This window comes from Falco rusticolus, chromosome 13 (assembly GCF_015220075.1).
Source record: "Falco rusticolus isolate bFalRus1 chromosome 13, bFalRus1.pri, whole genome shotgun sequence".
NCBI lineage: Eukaryota > Metazoa > Chordata > Aves > Falconiformes > Falconidae > Falco > Falco rusticolus.
In genome coordinates, this window is record NC_051199.1 from 25735334 (window position 1) to 25751920 (window position 16587).

Below are 16587 nucleotides of genomic sequence, written 5' to 3' on the forward strand. Positions count from 1 at the left end.
TGTTTTTTTCCCTTTTCACCTCAGCCTGGATGTTAATCCCTGTACCATTTCCCACCGTGAGCATGTGGTCTGAACTTGGACATACTTTAAGTAAATGCAATTGGAGTCAATAACTGCAAAGTTTTGTCTACACAGAGTTCCTGGACAAGAAATTCACCCAATATTTTTAATACACTAAACTCATGACACTCAGTATACATATTATGTCTTATTTACATATAATTTATCCATACTTAATTCAAGTCTGTGGTACCACAAACACATTCAAAAAATCATATTTCTGCCTCATTATCTCTTTGATCACAAAGAAATAGTAACTTCCGTACACAGGATTTCTTGTTCTTTTGTGAGGTGGTTCTAGCATGGTTGTGATCCTACAAAAATACAGTGCTAGAGTATAGTACAGATTTTGAAAAAAAACCTGGTAACTCGGGGTGAACAGTCCTCTGGCAGTTTTGGGATACCATCCAGCATTTTCAGATTTGGCAAACTGGAGAATACACTTAAAAAGAGACAAAAGAAAAATAGAAATTGAGATACATAATCTTGGGAAATGTTGAGAACAAAATAGACACTGATAAAAACCAAACAGTAGATTCAAACATATTTGACATTTCTTGCAGAATTTATCTAATAAAGAGCTAATAAAAAAAAAAATCAGGTTTCACTCCGTTGCACGAGTTTTATATCCTCAGACTCAGTAAAGCACCACACATTTGGTTTGGATTAGAACCAAACCAGTCTAATGCAAAAGAGAGGACACACTGTTAGCCTAGACTGAATTTCCTAGACTGCTGAAAAGATGCAGATTGCAAGAAGCGCAACTCAAGTTTTACCCTTCTGTGACAGGGAAACTGGGCTCTCTGCAAACCTTTTTGCACTTCTGTTTCTCCCAAAGAAGTCCCTGTTTTGTGAGCATGATGCCAAACCAAGATGAATGGCTCTACCTCCTAATCCGCTGTCCCTTTTAAAAAGCACATCACTACTCACTACCTCTAACCTCAGCCATGAAGACTGCTGTTTTGCTCCTCAGAAGAGTTTGGTAGAGCCCCAGCCCCTCCACAAGCATCGCACAGGGTGTTAAACCACATGCTACGGTGTTTGCTTCTGTGCCTTCTGAGGTGAGTGTGGACTCCAGTGCTCAATCTCAGCATCTAACTCGGGTTTATCTGTGCTTGCAAATGATTCATTCTGTCTTCCAACCTGGGCAGTGAAAGTAATACCAGTGTAATACCAATATTCAACTGCCTTAAGAACTGGTAAGATTGGGAGCAGAAACATAATTAGTAATTATTTAAAATTGCCTTTCATCTATTGTTCTCCTGGACCTTTTAATGTGAAAATAAAATGTGAGATCCATCATTTTTAATTTTCTTTTTAACTTTCAACTTGATACCTGCCCATCTACCTTTGGAAAGCACAAGCATCGCCATCACACTGTCATAGGGATGCCTATTAGACTGAAGGAAAAACCATACTGGAAACCCAGAGAGGTTTTCATTTAACATTTTCTTTTAAACTTCTTTTTATTTCTCCTTCCAGGAAGAGATGACTCCTGAGACACATGCTGTAAAGTTTATCTCAAAAATATCAACAATGCCTTCTGTAGATGGCTGACATGACTCTCTGTAGCCAGGGAAAACATGCAAGCACGCAGATTTCTGGAGTTCAGAAGGAACACACTTCGTCCTCCTTTCTGACCTGTGTGCATCATTTTTTTTTTCCTGGCAACAGGGTTTTAGAGTCAAAGCAACGGGGGAAGAATGGTATAGGGGTGTGAGTGTCAAAACATGCGTGAGACTTAGAATGAATTATCTTCCCCTGAATTTTCTACTCTCTCTCGGATTTGATTTTTTTTTCCAGTGTCCAAGGCAGCTCTGTCAAGTCTACACTACACTGCATTGCCTGCAACATATACCTACCCCGAGTGGGGACTCAACCAGTGCAGCTTTCACAGCGCTGCCACAGAGAGCAGAGTCCAGAAAACATCAAATGAAGGTAACTTCATTTTCTCTTGCTTTAGCTCCCATCTTTCAACACATCCTTCTGATTCCATCTCTGACATGTAATGCAATTTAGACTTCCTTTGGAAGAGATGAGGGATGCAAGGAGACTGAAGAGAGCTTGAGTAATAGGTAGTTTCTATTAATAAAAGAGAATCTAATTTATCTGCTCTGTCTCTAAACTGGATCCACGGACTTAGTTCAGTTCAAGAACTGCCAGTCATGGGATCAGAAAACCTCCTAAACAGTTTGTGAATATTTTGTGGCTATTGTCAGATACTGGCTCACTACCCCATGTTGCTGGAGTATTTACCATAGTTGAGACTATGTGAATATAAAAAGATTGCTTGGGAGAGCTTGCTGTATTTGAGAACCTATTCCTTTTGAACTCTCTCACAAACATTTCTTCATGTTGATCAAATTTTGTTGGCTATGAGATGGTAAGACTTACCATTGTCTGTATCCTTCTTGAAATTCACAAGGATTCCTCTTGAGTATAAGGGATTCCAGTGGAGTGTGTCTGAAGTCTGTTAGTCCACTTAGTGTCATGATGTTATTTTCAGCAAGTGATAAGTGCTGAATCTGAGGTATCTTTGGCAGCTGTTTGAAGGATGTAAAGTGGTTTTTATTGACATTTAGTTCTCTGCATCTGTAAAGTACAAAGCATATGACATCACTGATCACATCTGTAATAGTATACACCTTGTAAACCAACACAGGGATGGCTCTTCACGTAATCAAAGTCATGGCAACTTAGGGCTTCCAATGAGATACAAGAATTTGATTCCTCAAGACCTGCTTTCACACTAGTTTTACATTTGTGCTGTTTTTGCCATGGACTGCAAGATCAGATCTCTACATTTTATACTGTCAGCTTGGATTATATTGTACAACGGATACATCATTATTCCTGTTCTCAAGATTACAACTTTCTATATACCTAGACAAATGACAACATAGTAGCAATAGATGGATTATAAAAATATAGTTGTTATGGTCACACTTGGTTTATGTTCTACCACCTCTTCACACAGATTCCTTCAGTGTTCAATAACTTTCCATTTCAGCACAAATTCACTTAACTTGATGAGGCTCATTAATTATGCACCAGGAATAGAGGACATCACGTGGCCTTGCGGAATATTTTCAACTTGGGGATGACATAAACTCAGAATAGCAATATAGTGATGGATTCTCAACATAATAACCCCCCAAAATATTATATTTTTGCAGTTCTTAAGAGTCTGCTCCAGCTATTACTTAAGTAAATAATAATTTCGATTTCTATGATATTATATTGCATAAAAATAGAAACAAGACATTTTGCCTACCTTGGCAACCTTATGGCACCTAGGTCTGTCAAAGAATTGTCCACCAACCAAAGTTTTTCTACCCGAATTAATCTTTGAAGAATCCTTTTGAATTTTTCCACCTGATAATGGTCACCGAGGTCCTGAAATGAAAGGTTCAACTCCTGGGAAAGGAAAAAAATAAGATCAATCACTTTTTTTTTTTGTTGCTTTCTAATAACTTTATCATTAAATATCTTCAGTGTCAGAATTGCTTAAAAGATTAATCTATTTTATCATGGTGCTTTTATAACAATATGGTAGTGCCATTTGCCAAATTCACACTAGAATCTTAGTGATGCACTGCATAATTCTTTGAAAGTAAAGAAGAAAGAAACCACCACTTAAGCATATGAATCTTACTGTCCAGACCCTCTTCCCTCTTTGAGTGGGGATGCCAGTGTGTGTGCTCCGGGTGGAGAAAACAGCACTAAGTGATTGTGGCTTATTGGTTTGGTTTCTAAACTTCTCTGGAAAAAAAGTGCTGGGCAGCAGCCAGCTATCAATATTCCCCAGTTCGTATCATATGTTTATGCATAGGGAGAGGCGTGATCCAGAGAACAGGATCTCAGTGTTAGATGAAGTTACTACCTGGCTTCCTCCGTGATCTTAGGGAGGTCGTAACTTACTGCTGATCGAAACCATCAATAATGTAGTACCTCCAGCCAAAAGAGCTGCACAGGCTGGTATGAGGAGAGAGTGAAAGAGCTGAAATGAGACTGGTCCATTCTCTAAGCGTTCATTTATCATCAATTTTTGAGGAAGGCACTAAGCAGGCAAAGAATGTCACTAGTTCGCATATGCCCCAGCGCAAATGAAGCCCTGTAAAAACATTCTTTTTTTTTTCATTCTTTTGGGTCATAACCTAAATAATAGTATATTCCAGTGTTTCTTCCAGCTTGAAAAAACCTTCTGTTTTACAATGTCAAGGGGCCAACTGGAGCTTTAAACCTGCTAAATGCGACAAGCAGCCAACACATTATTATTTGGCTTATTTACTACTGCAGTACAAAATATTAATGAGAAAGTTTTACAGCACAGTTTTCCCAGTTCTCTTGCAGTTTCTTCTGCCACTTCTCTGTGTCAGTTACTTGTTTTCTTTTTTTCAAAGTATGTTCTTCTCCTCTGAAAAATAGCTCTTCTTCTGAGGGCCCTAGTCAGAAAAAAAGATTTACAATAATGGATGTGATATGGAACTGGCATTTAGTTGCTTGCTGAAATATTATCTATATGTCTGGGAAGATACCTGAAATGAAGAAGTATATATAATATTATAGGTGTGTAGGTTTCCAGGCTTCTAAGATGTAAACTAATGTGAAGATTTTTCTATCATTTCTGGGTTCATAATTCAGCAAGCAACCTAAGGTCGTGATGATGTGGTTAGTAAAAGACATTTCTTCTACAGCTCAGAATAAAAGGTTTTTCTAAACAGTCGAGCATAAGCATATGAATTCTAAAATACCATGTCTATATATTCTTTCACATGCTATAAGTTTATGTAACAGTTATGTACTTATCCTTTAATTATCCTGAGAAAGGGATATGTTTGTAACTTTCAGATCACTGACAACAAATGCAACTGGGATCAATGGCCATACTCAAACCCTCATTTGAAGTAAAAATGACACACGCTGAAGACAAAGTTTAAAGCCTACTGAAATTCTCAGAACTATGGACATCTTTAAATTTCTAACTAAAGCAAGGACAGTGTGGATTTTTTCCACTGCTTAGTCCCAAAGATGCAAACACTGGATTTTGAAATCCACCTTTCATTCTGTATTTTTGAGTGTGTCTACAGATTGTAATTGGACCAACTCGGTCTTAAAATAAAACACATGTGCCACTGTTTGCAGGACTGGATTTCACACTCAGTTTCTTGTTTGGCATATGGCTACTGTATTCTGAACAGTAATTAAGTATTAATGAACTTTTGAGAAAAGTAATCAACACCATGTTACTCCTAAAAATTCACAAATTGTACTTTTGGCTTTTTCCTCCATTTTCAAAATTATGAAGGGTATTTTCCTGGTGGTTAAAAAAAGTAAGCATGTACAATATGGGATAGAATCCTGCCCCTTTTCAAAACAATACCAAACCCCATGATTTAAGCTCGTAATATTTAAGGATATAATGTTTGAGTAGATAGAGTTAAGGCTTAAATGTGAATATGTCTTTATGATCTTTACCTTCTCTCACTCGGGGACAACGGAGCTGATTTCCTTGAACCTCATGTTCTTCTATGTCACACCAGCCGAGATACTTGAAGGAATCAGAAGGAAGCTTAAAAAAGGCACAGTAAAGTCATAAAGGAAACATTTGAGTTTTTCAGTTTCTGGCATTGTATTTTCTCATATTTCTTGCCTTACTGTGGTAAAAATAATATTCATACATGTTTACAATGTCTTCTGCCTTAATACCATCTGCTGAATAGCAAAATTATGTATGGAAGCAAGGATAAAACAGCATGCATTTGTGTATGCATATGCATGTAAACACATTCCTGGACAAGCTTACATACAATTTATCCTGAGCAGAAGTGAGGCACTAAACCTAAATATAGAAAAGCTGCCACTGCATTTGAGAATATGAGGTTTCTGTCCATTTTGCTTTTCCACTAAAACATGTTCTATAACCTCCTGGGCATCAGTTTCCCAGGAGTGCGCAAGGAACAAAGTCTCTAACGCTGCCTGTAGTGTGTAGAGCAGGTGTGGTTGGAGTCATGCCCAACAGACACGGCACCGTGATTGCCTACGGTGGGGGAACACCTCGGTGCAATGCAGCTTGACATTTGCTTGAACTTCCAGTATTTCTTGCACTGGAAACCATGATGATGGAGTTAAGAGGTGAGGAGAGTTAGAGCATGCACCTCTGACTCTGCACCTTCCAGTGAGAGCCACATCCAGGAGCTGGTAAATGCTGGGGGAATTCGCAGTGTAGGTGTAGTTTACCAAAGCCCATTCTGGTTTACTTCTATGAATTGGCTCAAATATTGGAGAGGGATCTTCTTGCAGGATATCTGTATTGTCACCTTTCATACCTTACACACAGCCTTTTCAGAACTTACTATATACTTACCCGTTGCACCCAGTTCAGTGCATGGTGCTCAAAGGCTGAGTCAAATCCCTTGCCACTGCTGACACCGTATCATATAATCTTATTTATAATCTGACCTAGCTTTGGAAGATAAAAGGAGGGAAAACAATCAGCTTCAAAGCTGAGGAGGAGATTTCTGCCTTAGTTACTCTTTGTCAGTGTCTCTCTTTTATAAACCTGTAATCAGACTGGTAAGCCAAACACTTACTGGGGAAGGTAGCCCAGAACCACAGTTCTGCCTGATGATTCCGCTGTTTTGTGATAAAACCAGTGGAACAGTGTGTGCATCACTTAGGAAGGAGCAGCAGGATGAATAGGATTTACAGAAATTTTGATTGCTTGTAGTCAGACCTGAGGAACTAGAGAGGAGATGTTAAACCAGTAATCAATTCTGTTCAGAGAAATGCAAACTATAACAACAGAAAATACAGGGTAGCAAGGGGTAGGACTTAACACCAGACAACAAGCCACATGATCCTGCAGTCAAATCATAGGTAATCCCCTCTAGTCCCTTAGTGGGACGTCTCACCTCAGCACCATTTGCTTACACTTGCAAGCCTTTCACAGATATGTCCACATGTTAGAAAGGGGAACTTACTGGCAGTTTGTTAGAAAAACAGTTTTGGAGAAAATGAAGAACTGAACTTGTTCAATAGCATATGTCCCTTTCTATCCTGTATAGCCCTGCTTTTATGGGTCCAGGTCGTATGAAAAGATACTTCAATTGCATATCTATTTTAATCCCTTGAGTATGTTTTAGTAGAATATCAAGGCTCCAGAGAAAAGCTAAACTTTGTTCAATAGAGCCTTGAATTCACGTGCATGTGTGCTTTGCTACTGCATTGCCTAAGAACACCTTCAAAAGTATATTTTATATACCCCAAATGATGCTATTTCTTCAATTGTGCATCAGAGAGATTGAATAATTTGCAGATTGACAGCTGCAATTTAGAAATTTACCAAGGAATACTTTTTTTTTTTTTTTTAATTTAGTAAGTATGTGCACACAGAACTATAATTTAACTTTCACTGTATAAGCTTGGTGAGAGCTTGCCAGAAAATATCAGCTGTCAGTAAGCATCATTAAAACAATTATAGTCAGGAGCAGAAACGGAGAATAAAAATGCATTTTTAAAATGGTCTAGTGAGGATGGTAATGAAAGTTTCATATTGAGTGTAACTGACAAGCTAAATAGAACATCAGTTAAAACGTACAATTACAGATTATTGGCAAATAATCATGAAGACACATATACTGTTGACCTTACAAAGATTGCCTTGCCTCTTTTAAGCACCAGCAAACCCCATTATTACATCTTTCCTAGCTTTTGTCTGAAAGTGCACACAGACTACACAGAGCAGTATTAACATAGGGAACTACTCCTCCCTTCATGCTTTATGTTTGGGTTTTTTTTTTACTGGGATCAAACCAGCCACAACAAACCATAGGTAATTTAAGGGAAGCTGAGAAAGCTCAGCATTTTTGAAAATAACATTTACTTAGGCATTTTTAGAGGTTATCTTGAGGCAAACAGACCATTTTTTCATGTGTGTGCTGCTACAGATCAGTAGACATTCACACACACAGCAACTCTGTGAAAAGAGGATTTACATTTGGCCAATACAAAGAAAAAATGGAAAAAAACCCACCTCGGAGAACTCTTGCTTAGCCCTATCTTGGTACTTGTTTTGCTTCTGCTTCTTTGTATGTTAAATGAGGTCATATCAGAGAAATATGTAAAAATTCTTTTATATTAAAAAAAAATCTGTTATTCTTCTCAGTTTTGGAAACAACTCATTGGGATGTATTCAAATGACTGCTTACAACTGCAAGACTTTTCAAAGCCTACCTTCCTCTCAGCTAGATACTACCTCCTCTGCTAAGACATGCATACATACACTCCTAGTCCCTTGAAATATGGGATCAAACATTTTAGCTGAACCATTTAACATGATATCTATTCTCCTCTTTTGACAGAAACCCACTCAAAAAATTCTGTATTGGTGATAGAAAATAAAACATACAGTTCCAGAATCAATATGTGATAGATAAGACTTCTCCAATCAGGTGGGTAGTGAGATTTCTGTTGGAAAGAGTGACAGAAGGAAGCATTTTTCATCTCTAAACTGCCCGAGTTTAATAAGCACCAGCTGGACCCTAACATTATGTCACAGAAGATTTTTCTGAAGGAGCAAGCTCAACACCACTTTTCTCTCCCTTGCTTTGTTTTCCTTACTATTTCGCTGCAAAATTGATGCAAAAGCTATGGCAATGAACGAGGCAGGATGCAATTCCAAACAATTACAGATCACACAATACGTGAAAGTAACAAAATTTTCTGCCTTGCTTGTGAGGCCCTTTGGCTGGATATGAATCTCCAATGACACCTCTGGGAGCAGCACACTAGATTATATCAGGCATTAAGGGGAAAAAAATTAGATTCATGACGTCTGTCCAGGCTGAGTCATTTCCTCTCACTTTGCCTGCAGTGAGAAATCGGTGGTTATCATAAATCATAGACTTAAATTCTTATGAGAGAGGAATTAATTTCACTAATGGAAACCCTCTGTGGCAATACCATTCCTCCATTCTCTCTTTTTGGGGTGGGGGAGCATACCTATGATGTCTGTTCAGTGGAGATACTTGACTATATTTTAAGAAAGAGGTTTGGAAAGAAAACGTAAAATGGTAAGGGGCAAAAATCTTGTGTGTGACCAACTTCTGATTTCTGAGGCTGGCCCTCAAGTCTAGTTGTTTGTATCATAGCCACAGCTTTGCCACTGATATCAAATGCATGTACAAAATTTCAGAATACTCAAATGAACATTAAACATCTAACCCCCCCACCTAAAGTAGGATTTCTCCCACCTAGCTGGGAAGCCAGACCTAGCAAATTTTCTTGGCATTCTCTACAGCCAGTAGAGACTCAACCCAGCCTCGATGCCTATTATTTTCAGCTGGAGTTAACTGCAGTCCACACTGCCTACATGGGGAGCCCACAGGCTTTCCTGAGGGTGGACTCAACTTAAGGGCATCTGAAGTTTTACGAGGAGGATTCCACTTAGGATTCCACTGCCTAAAGTGTGCTTCGAAATAGGACGATTTCTGATCACATCAAAAAAGCTCAGGGAAATCATTCTATTCCATGTAGCATCACTGAAATATAGAAAATAGCCATTTCATCTAAATAATTAAATGAACTTAAGAAGAAATTGTACAAAGCAATTCTTGGCTAGCGCCTTGAAATCTAGAGCTGCTGCATATGAGCTGAATAGAGGTAGCACAGACTGCGGGGGTAAGCGAAAGGCTCCTGACTAACCCAGTGTATTTCATGCATTTTCCTCAGTGGAAGCCCCAGTGGGGAATTAAGCAGCTGACATATTTTGTAAACTGGAAGGAACGAGTACAGAACAGCTACTGCATTTTTCAAAACATGATTTATGAGATATTAGGCCGTATCTTGGAAAATCATACACTCCTACAGAGTTCACTGATAAAAGTCACACTTTATCAAGATGTCAGTCAGTTGTGTGTCCGTGAAATGGGTCTACTTCTCCTCCCACCAACATCTTGGCAAAATTTTCATAGGCAACAAAATGCTGTAAATTTCCTAACTGCAGTGCAAGTACATTTGAGTCCAGCTGACTTTCGGTGTAGAATATATTAAAAGCCCATGAAATACTTTGAAGAGCTATAGTTGAGCTACTTCTGAAACTACACCAGTGAAAGATATTCTGAGTGAAAAACATTCCTCCTGTGTATTGTTTTAGATATTTGACTGTTAAACAAAGACTGTCAGTCAAAAGACTCCTCTCTCCTACTATAACCAGCAGCCTTGAAAAACAAACATCTTCGACTCTCCAGCACAGGTTCAGCTTTGCCTCACAGCAAATGGCAAATGGAAAGCTTGGTGGAAGAGGATTAAAGTTAAAGCAGGTTATAAGCAAACCCTTGCAAGCAGGATTTGAAAGGCGTTTGTCCCAGTATTTTGAGCAGTTTTGGGGTCTGGTCTAGCCTCCAGTACTCTTATTCCGAGCTGCTTTTCATGAATCAGCAGCCTTGAGCATGCTTAGCTTTCAATGAACCATGGCTGCTTTCCCCGTAGATCTGAAACGCCCTTGATAAAAGATTTGGGAACAAGTAGTAGGGCTATTTATACCACCTCTTCACATATTCAAAGTCAGAACTCCTGTGGTGCTTACTACAGCTTCACATCCCACCAAATCCCAGAACATGTACGATGGAAAGGCCTGTGCTCCTGTGTAGCTGATCCCCAGGAAAGTCTGGTCAGATTGCTATTGAACAGCAAGGTGCTCCAAGCTCCTTCAGTCCTGCTACTATGAAGTGAAAAACATGGACCAGTCTAAAGGAAAAGAACCAAATCTAGCGTATTTTAAGATCATCTTTAAGAAAAAACAAAAATCCAACAAAACCAAAAAACAAAGAAAAGGGTGATAAATCCTCCCAAAGCAAAGAGTTCTTAGATCTAGGTCAGAGCTGCTGAGTTTGCACAGGCTCTAAGAGAGCTGCTTACGGATCTGTCCAAATCACTTGCACAAATAGCTGTTTGCTTGCACATTACAAACCCCCAGTTATTTATGTTGTCTCAGTCAATTGCACATGCCAAAGCTGATCAACAACAATGAACTGCAGGGTTAACTTACAAACGCAATTTGTATAGGTATTTAAAAGATAGCATACTCAGAATTCAGGCTGCGCTTTGTTCAAAATGCACATAATTTACTGCTATGTAGCAGCTGTTGGTTGTATGCAAACATTTGTTATGAGAACTCTCTGAACTTAGAATAGTAGAGGACTTGGACATAGTGTTTCCATGCTCTATTACCTTTCAATTATTTTTTTATAGGAGTATTATGAGACATTATGCAACATTTTGAAGCAGTTCTTTTGAGCATAATTTGCTGACAAACACACCTGTAAGTTATGGTTACAATTCATCCTTGCTGTTAGCTGTATCATCAATTATCTTGCTTTATGCATCATAAAATTGCTCCCCAAAAAGACATAATTAACATAATTAGGTCTTATCACCATAATTATACATTCCTAGCACATTAACTAACATCCCATGCAGCTCTTCATGGATCTAACTTGAAAGGATACAAATTCCACATCTCAATCAACGTGCCTTTCATGCATTTTTACAACAAATCATACAGTTTTGTTGAGACACCTTCTGTCTTTCAGTAATCAGCCAATGACACCAAGAGAAAAAACATTTTTCTTTTTGTTTTCACTACACAACAATCTCCATCAGCAATACAGGTTGGCACATTTTAAAAAGATACTCAATCCTGTAACACTATCTTTGTTGTCAAAGCATGTCAAGCCAGCTGTGCAATGACTACAGTTACTTCTCTTCTTTCACCCTCCTACCTTTCAGACATGTCTTGCTGTTGCATAAAATCCTCACATCTTGCATAAGGCTATTTGTCTACAGTCAAAGCTTATCTTCCCATCTTTGCCCCTGCATAGAGAGGTAGTTCTACATCCTCTGAAGAGAGGTAACCCGCAAGGATCCTGGCTGGGGCTGTATGGATTCACTGTCTCCAAGGAAACACTGTCACCTCGCAACGCAGTCCAGTCACGTTAGGAGCTATTGTTACCAATCTCTTAAGCACATCAAACAAATTCCTGTGCTGATCTAGCTCGTATCAATGAACTGTCTTTCCAGAAGGTGGCTAAAGATAGGCTGGTGATACCTGTAGCAAGATACATGATCATCCAGATGAATCCTGGTGTGCTCACTCCAGCGACTTCACTTTTCGGAATTGCTTTCACAGTTTTGCCCACTTGAAGTTTATTTTTTCTTTGCATAAGAGATTCTCTGCTTCATTAATAGCTGTTAAATGCCTTATTAATTTATCCAAGAACTTTGGATGACAGGAAACTAGATACTTAAAGAGTCTCATCTTTTATGTAACGTTCTTGAATGTTCTTCATGAGCATCTCTTCACTCTGTTCAATGCCCTTGCCTCATTGGAATGTGCTCAGTCATTTTATAAACAATCTTCCAGGCTTTCTTCTTTGAGTTTGCATCTGAGAATGAAAACAAGAGACTCTTCTCTTGGTGGGAACTGACAGGTCAGTTTTGCGTCTACTTCTATATCATATTTTTCTTAAAACATTAAAGCTATACGTTCTGAAAATAAGTCTAGTGAAGCTATTCACTTCAAAATGTGTTTGACAGAATGTTTGCTTGGTTCACTCAGACAAAGTGTAGACATTGGCAGTGTGCCACTGATGGAATTGCAGCAGCCCAGTGTTGATATGGGCATTGGCTAGTCCCAGCTCAAGTTTACAGATAGCTTTTAAACTCTTAACAGTAGTTATGGGAACCAAATTTCAGTGCTGTGCTGTGTAAGTTTATAACAGAGCAGTCAATCATGCCCTATTGATCTGCATCTCCCACATTACAGGCACAGATCTTTCTTCACTCGAGTTCCTAGGCTCCATACTGAAAGAAGACAGGATAAATACATTAAGACCAATGTGGCAAAAAGTACACAATAAACCCCTCTGCCCAGGGATACCATATAGCCACAAATCTCTGTGGTTCAGAATTCCTACCTTTCAGTTTCCTCACAGAAGAGTTATTCCCTATCCTCCCTTTTCTTCAGACTTCTTCTTTCTCTTCTTCTTGGTCTTTAAAAAGGCTGATCATTATAAAATCTTTCTGTATAGAAAGGCATGTGCCTTCCCCAACAGTGACTGAAGTCTCAAAAACATTCTCTTAGAAATTCTGCTGGCAAACTTCAGTGTGTCACTACAGTACAGGAGCATAATGTTTGTCAGAAATTTTCAGCTCCCACGTAAAGGTTTTTTGTGGTTCCCAATGATGAGTAGTCAGACCGTTGCCTGAAATTTAACAAAGTAGTCATTCCACAGAGGTATCACTAAAACCTTAGGTGGTACGAACTGAGTTTATTACAGGGTGGGCAGAGGACAGGTTATTAAGAGTTTCATCAGCTCACTTGAGCATATCTTTGAGAAAATATAGAGATAAATGCTAAAAAATTATTAATATATTTGTTTCTAAATTAAATGAGACTGTAACTTGGGGCCTTCCTACCTACCCTTTTTCCTCTGTATATAAAATGAAATGTACTTGTTCACATCACAACCTAATGGGCTTCAGATCTTCTATGGCAAATGCATTCCCCAGAAAACATATTAAAAATTGTCTATGTGCTATTTCAGCAAAATGACATATTTAAGATGGTGTCGCCCTTTCCATTATAAACACTTTTTTTCAGATCTTTACAACCTGCCCACAAAAATGTGCTTCTGCCAAGAAATTCAGCAGCATGCCTCACTCCTGCAAGAAAGAAATAGTTTTTCCCACTTTACCCAATTTTGACCAGTAATTTTGTCTTTGAAATGGCTGAGCAGGGCAAATACAGGGTGGGCAGCAGTCTCAACCATGTGCTTCTCCCATCCACATTTGACCGATCAGATGCTTCCCTGCATGTCCTACAGGTACGTGATGTATGAATTGGGCAGAAAATGCCTCATCCTGAGATCTGATTAATGATGGAAACAATTCAAATGATTATGACTGCTGTAGGCCGTAAGAGACCACCACAGAAAGCCAGTAAAATAGTTTGCTCCAGAGAGTTTGTAGTCTAATTGAACAGAGCAGACAGCAAAGAACAGGAGAAAGGAGATAATACTGTCCCTCCCACTTTTATACAGAAAAAAATGAAATGCTCAAACCATGAAATCCTGGTGCTGTGGTAGTCAACAGCAAAAATTGTGAACAGGGTCAGTATTCATACAGGATTCACAGAAACTGACTTCGTTAAGATCAGACCAGATGAACAATCTGGCTTCAAGGTCTATGCATTTAAATGGCTGAGTTTATTACTGACATTATGTTAATCACTGATAACAAATACTTAAATAACACTTTTCTATTATAACACTTTTCTGATTCAGGGATACAGCGGCTTGTAAAAATCAGTTTACTGATGTAATTTCATGTTCTTTACGTAAAAGTCTTACTTAGTGTTAGCTTGATACTTATTGGTGATATCGAACCATTAGGTTAATACCACCAGTAAAATCAGATCTAAAAACTTAATGACATTACAGCAACAGCAGAAAGTTAATCTCTATATAGATCTTACCTGGTTTAACTACATCCAGGAATCTATGGCATTCATGTTGGATGAATATTTCATTACTATAATCTGCATGGATACTCATAGGAAGCACTAGAAAAGGAACACAATGTTAATCGCATATAGGCTCATCTGTGCTTCAGCAGATAAGCAGCCACACTTGCATAAAGTTTGCTGAGTTACCTAGGCAACAAATTTCTTTTTGTCCTGCCCATTTAGGATTCCAGTAAACTAGTTGATTCCCACTGGTAAGACTTGGAGAACATTCACAGGGAAAAGGTAAGTACAGCAGAATAAAGCCTTGGATAGTGCAAGACCAGAGTTAGTGAAACATTTCATCAGGGTTACCACACAAAAAAGGAATCAACAACCAGCTGCATAAATAATTTAAGTGAAAACTATATGTCTGGTTTTCTAAGATGTTATAAACCCATGAATTCCAAGAGGTTTGGAGGGGCTGTAACCAAGCAACAAGTACTAAAACTTGGTTCTCTCTTCTGGAAAAACAATGGGCTTGCAAGTCATATGGCAATACCTGGCACTAAAGGTTGAGTCTTTCCATTGATTTTATGGTCTTTTGATCAAGCCAGAAAAAGAGACGTTTATGGAATGACGAATGGCACTTTTTATTTGGTTTAGAAGAGACTTATTTCAGTATCAAATCTGCATTTTCTAATAAAATGTAGGTCAACAGTTTCTGGATGAAGTAGACTTTTTCTGACACTAAAGAAAGACCACGTATAAGTAATGTTTTGATATCTTTTTCTCAGAAGTTTTTTTTCAAGAGAACAATGGATGTAACTTGCCTTCTCTTGCATTTGGCAACTTATCTGTGCATGTATGAAAGGGAAAACAAAATCATATCCCAAGTGAAGTTGGTGGCATGCAGCACTCCTGTTGATTGACGTGCAATAATGATTTCTCCCATTATATGTCTCACCAAGATGAGAACTATTTCCCCTTTCACTTTAAACACTGCTCTTTACAGTGAATGGAATTATAGCATCCGTAATCCACAGATGCACATAAGCTTATGCTTAACCTTTCAGCCCTTAAGAGTAATGCCATTGAATTCAACTGAGCAGAATCAAACTTGTATGTGCATATAGAAAAAACTCAACAGTTATCTGCCAGATATCTGCCAAATTTTTCACAAGAGATTGAACCAAGCATTCTTCCACAGAGGTCATGGTTTAGAGCTCACTGAAATTGATAGGCAAACTGCCATCCATTTTAATGAGCTTTCTGTCAGTCTTCACTTGTCCAAATGCCATTTTCTGTCTAATTCTCAAAATTTGAAACATTTTATCCAAAGCTGCCAAAACAAACAAGATCAGACACTTGATGAAGCCACCCAGAGATGAAAACTCCTATATGAGGGCAGTCTCATTTGCCTCCCTCCACATCTTAATATGAATCTCATGTTTCATCTTTTCATGTGTTAATTGCCAATAATTCCCAATGGAATACAACATTCATTAAGTACTTCCTAATTTATTGAACATAAGTTTCAGCAGGTAATTTTAATCATGAAAATCAATCTAAATTCGTTTTGATAAACAATTTCCTGTTGCAGTCTTGTAAGTTTCCTTTTACACTGTCATTTGAGGCAGCATCTCTGGTTATTCTCATGCCTAACTTTCATTATTGCAGATGCCACCATATTTCCATAAATTGTTGTATTTATTTATGTAACTGCTGCCAACTGCTAAAGAGTTATATTTCCTTTTTTGTGGAGAACCGATTATCTGAATTATATTGAAAAAATTGTTTCACTTCATCTGTCAAAACCCTGCCTTCCTGAAACTCAGATCCTGCAAATATGGGAACACTTAGGAGTCACTAGAGCACTCCTTTATTAAACTGGCTTTACGAAGTTGTCGTATGTTAGATATTTAAGATAAACAGGTATAATATGTCTAAGTATGAAATGAAAAAACTCATAATACACTTAAGTCATTCAGTCTTCATTATCAATACCAGCAGTTCACAAAATT

At 38.3% G+C, this 16587-nt stretch overlaps 1 protein-coding gene across 1 annotated transcript; it reads right to left on the reverse strand.

The window, feature by feature from the left end:
- Positions 1–290: 290 nt before the first annotated feature.
- LOC119156892 lies at positions 291–15864 on the reverse strand. The gene is made up of 8 exons (XM_037407298.1): positions 15795–15864; positions 14597–14683; positions 6654–6796; positions 5539–5632; positions 4387–4505; positions 3335–3477; positions 2455–2652; positions 291–502 (listed from the first exon to the last, which is right to left on the reverse strand). The coding sequence occupies exons 1-8, from the start codon at positions 15862–15864 to the stop codon at positions 391–393; spliced, it is 966 nt and encodes a 321-aa protein (XP_037263195.1). The 3' UTR covers positions 291–390.
- Positions 15865–16587: the final 723 nt, after the last annotated feature.